Below are 1,386 nucleotides of genomic sequence, written 5' to 3' on the forward strand. Positions count from 1 at the left end.
TTTGACAGAAAACCACAGGGAGCCCTTAATAAGCACAGTGCCACGCTTCACTTAGAAAAACACAGCGGATTTACTTCATTCAATTCCAATTTGATAATCGCACTGATCCATATCGCAATTTTGATTTTATTTCAATTAATCCCTATGTATCATCCTGACATTTTTGACTTTATGAACCCGAAAACACATCAAACTGAATATGAATTCAGACATTATAACATGCTTATCATAGAAGAGGTGTATTCAATGTATTTTAATGCATTTTTTAACTGCGTTATGTCATAGACCAACATAACATAATAAACTGTTATGCTGCTTTTTTCAGCATCATATAAACTTCATATAATGCTGTCATAACAGTTTGTATTTGGGTAAATTATTTCAAGGACTGGACAATAAGCAATAAAAACCACCACAAAAGGGAGTATCTCTTCAGGCCAGAATGCTTTGGTTCACAGTGTCCTCCACCCCGGTGAATTATCAACGTTCCTGAGAGCAGAAATCATTCACTCACCATGACTTCTGTGTTCCTCAGAACGTTCTGGTAGCCAGCAGGATGCAGTACGATGCCGCTGGGGTTTGTGTAAACACCGTGAATATGGAGTACGCTCAGTCTTCTCTTCTCCTGAGCCCACTCCAGAACCTGCACACACAAGCACACAGCGGCATTTCATACTCCACTGCTCCCAATCCGGCTCCCACTAGGAGCGTCCAGCTGCTTTTAATGACCGCGGGTTCTAATCAAGAGGCATTTGATGGAAAAGGTGCACAAACACCCTGCCTAAAGGCCACGCTATGGAAAACCACACACGGCCTGATGAATAAAGACACAGGGAACTGAACATGCAGTCACTTGTGTTTCCGAGGGCCCTTCAGGTGAGCTGCTGTAGAGCTTACATGCACTAATGCACTACATGACGCTTGGCCTGAGACCATAAGGCTGATTTTATGGCTAATAGCTGAAGCTTTCGCTGCTTTGTGCTGAAGGAAATTTATGGCCAAAAGCAAACAGAGATGAACCCAGTGCACTGAACATCCGAGGAACAGCGTTTTCAAAGCACACTTTGTTTTTAGTTTGCACTGAAAGCAACTGATGATCTAACGATGGGTATTTTTGTACAAGTCCCCATAGTCTCTTCAGATATTTTTATCTGTTATTTATAAGTGACTTTTATCAGACATAATGCAATTCAATCATAGACTAAATAATCGTGTGCTATATGACATCACATTGCTGATGGACATTCAGGTCCCGATGACCTGCCAACAAACATTACAATTTTGAAGTGTTTTATATTGATATGTTTATATGTTTTATATTGATATGGAATGAATTCTGAAGAAGACTGGAGTAATGATGCAGAAAATTCAGCTTTGCATCACAGG

The 1,386-nt window shown here is 40.4% G+C and overlaps 1 protein-coding gene across 1 annotated transcript in view; it reads right to left on the reverse strand.

The window, feature by feature from the left end:
- Nucleotides 1–1,386, reverse strand: part of LOC107576892 (protein FAM118B-like) — a gene marked incomplete at its 5' end in the record, with an annotated part of 8,284 nt that overhangs the window by 1,821 nt on the left and 5,077 nt on the right. The window contains one exon of the mRNA XM_016263014.1: nucleotides 515–643. Coding sequence (XP_016118500.1) covers nucleotides 515–643 — 129 coding nt within the window. The remainder of the gene's footprint in view (nucleotides 1–514; nucleotides 644–1,386) is intronic.

This window comes from Sinocyclocheilus grahami, unplaced genomic scaffold (genome assembly GCF_001515645.1).
Source record: "Sinocyclocheilus grahami isolate Dianchi unplaced genomic scaffold, SAMN03320097.WGS_v1.1 scaffold4565.1, whole genome shotgun sequence".
In the NCBI taxonomy this organism is placed as follows: domain Eukaryota; kingdom Metazoa; phylum Chordata; class Actinopteri; order Cypriniformes; family Cyprinidae; genus Sinocyclocheilus; species Sinocyclocheilus grahami.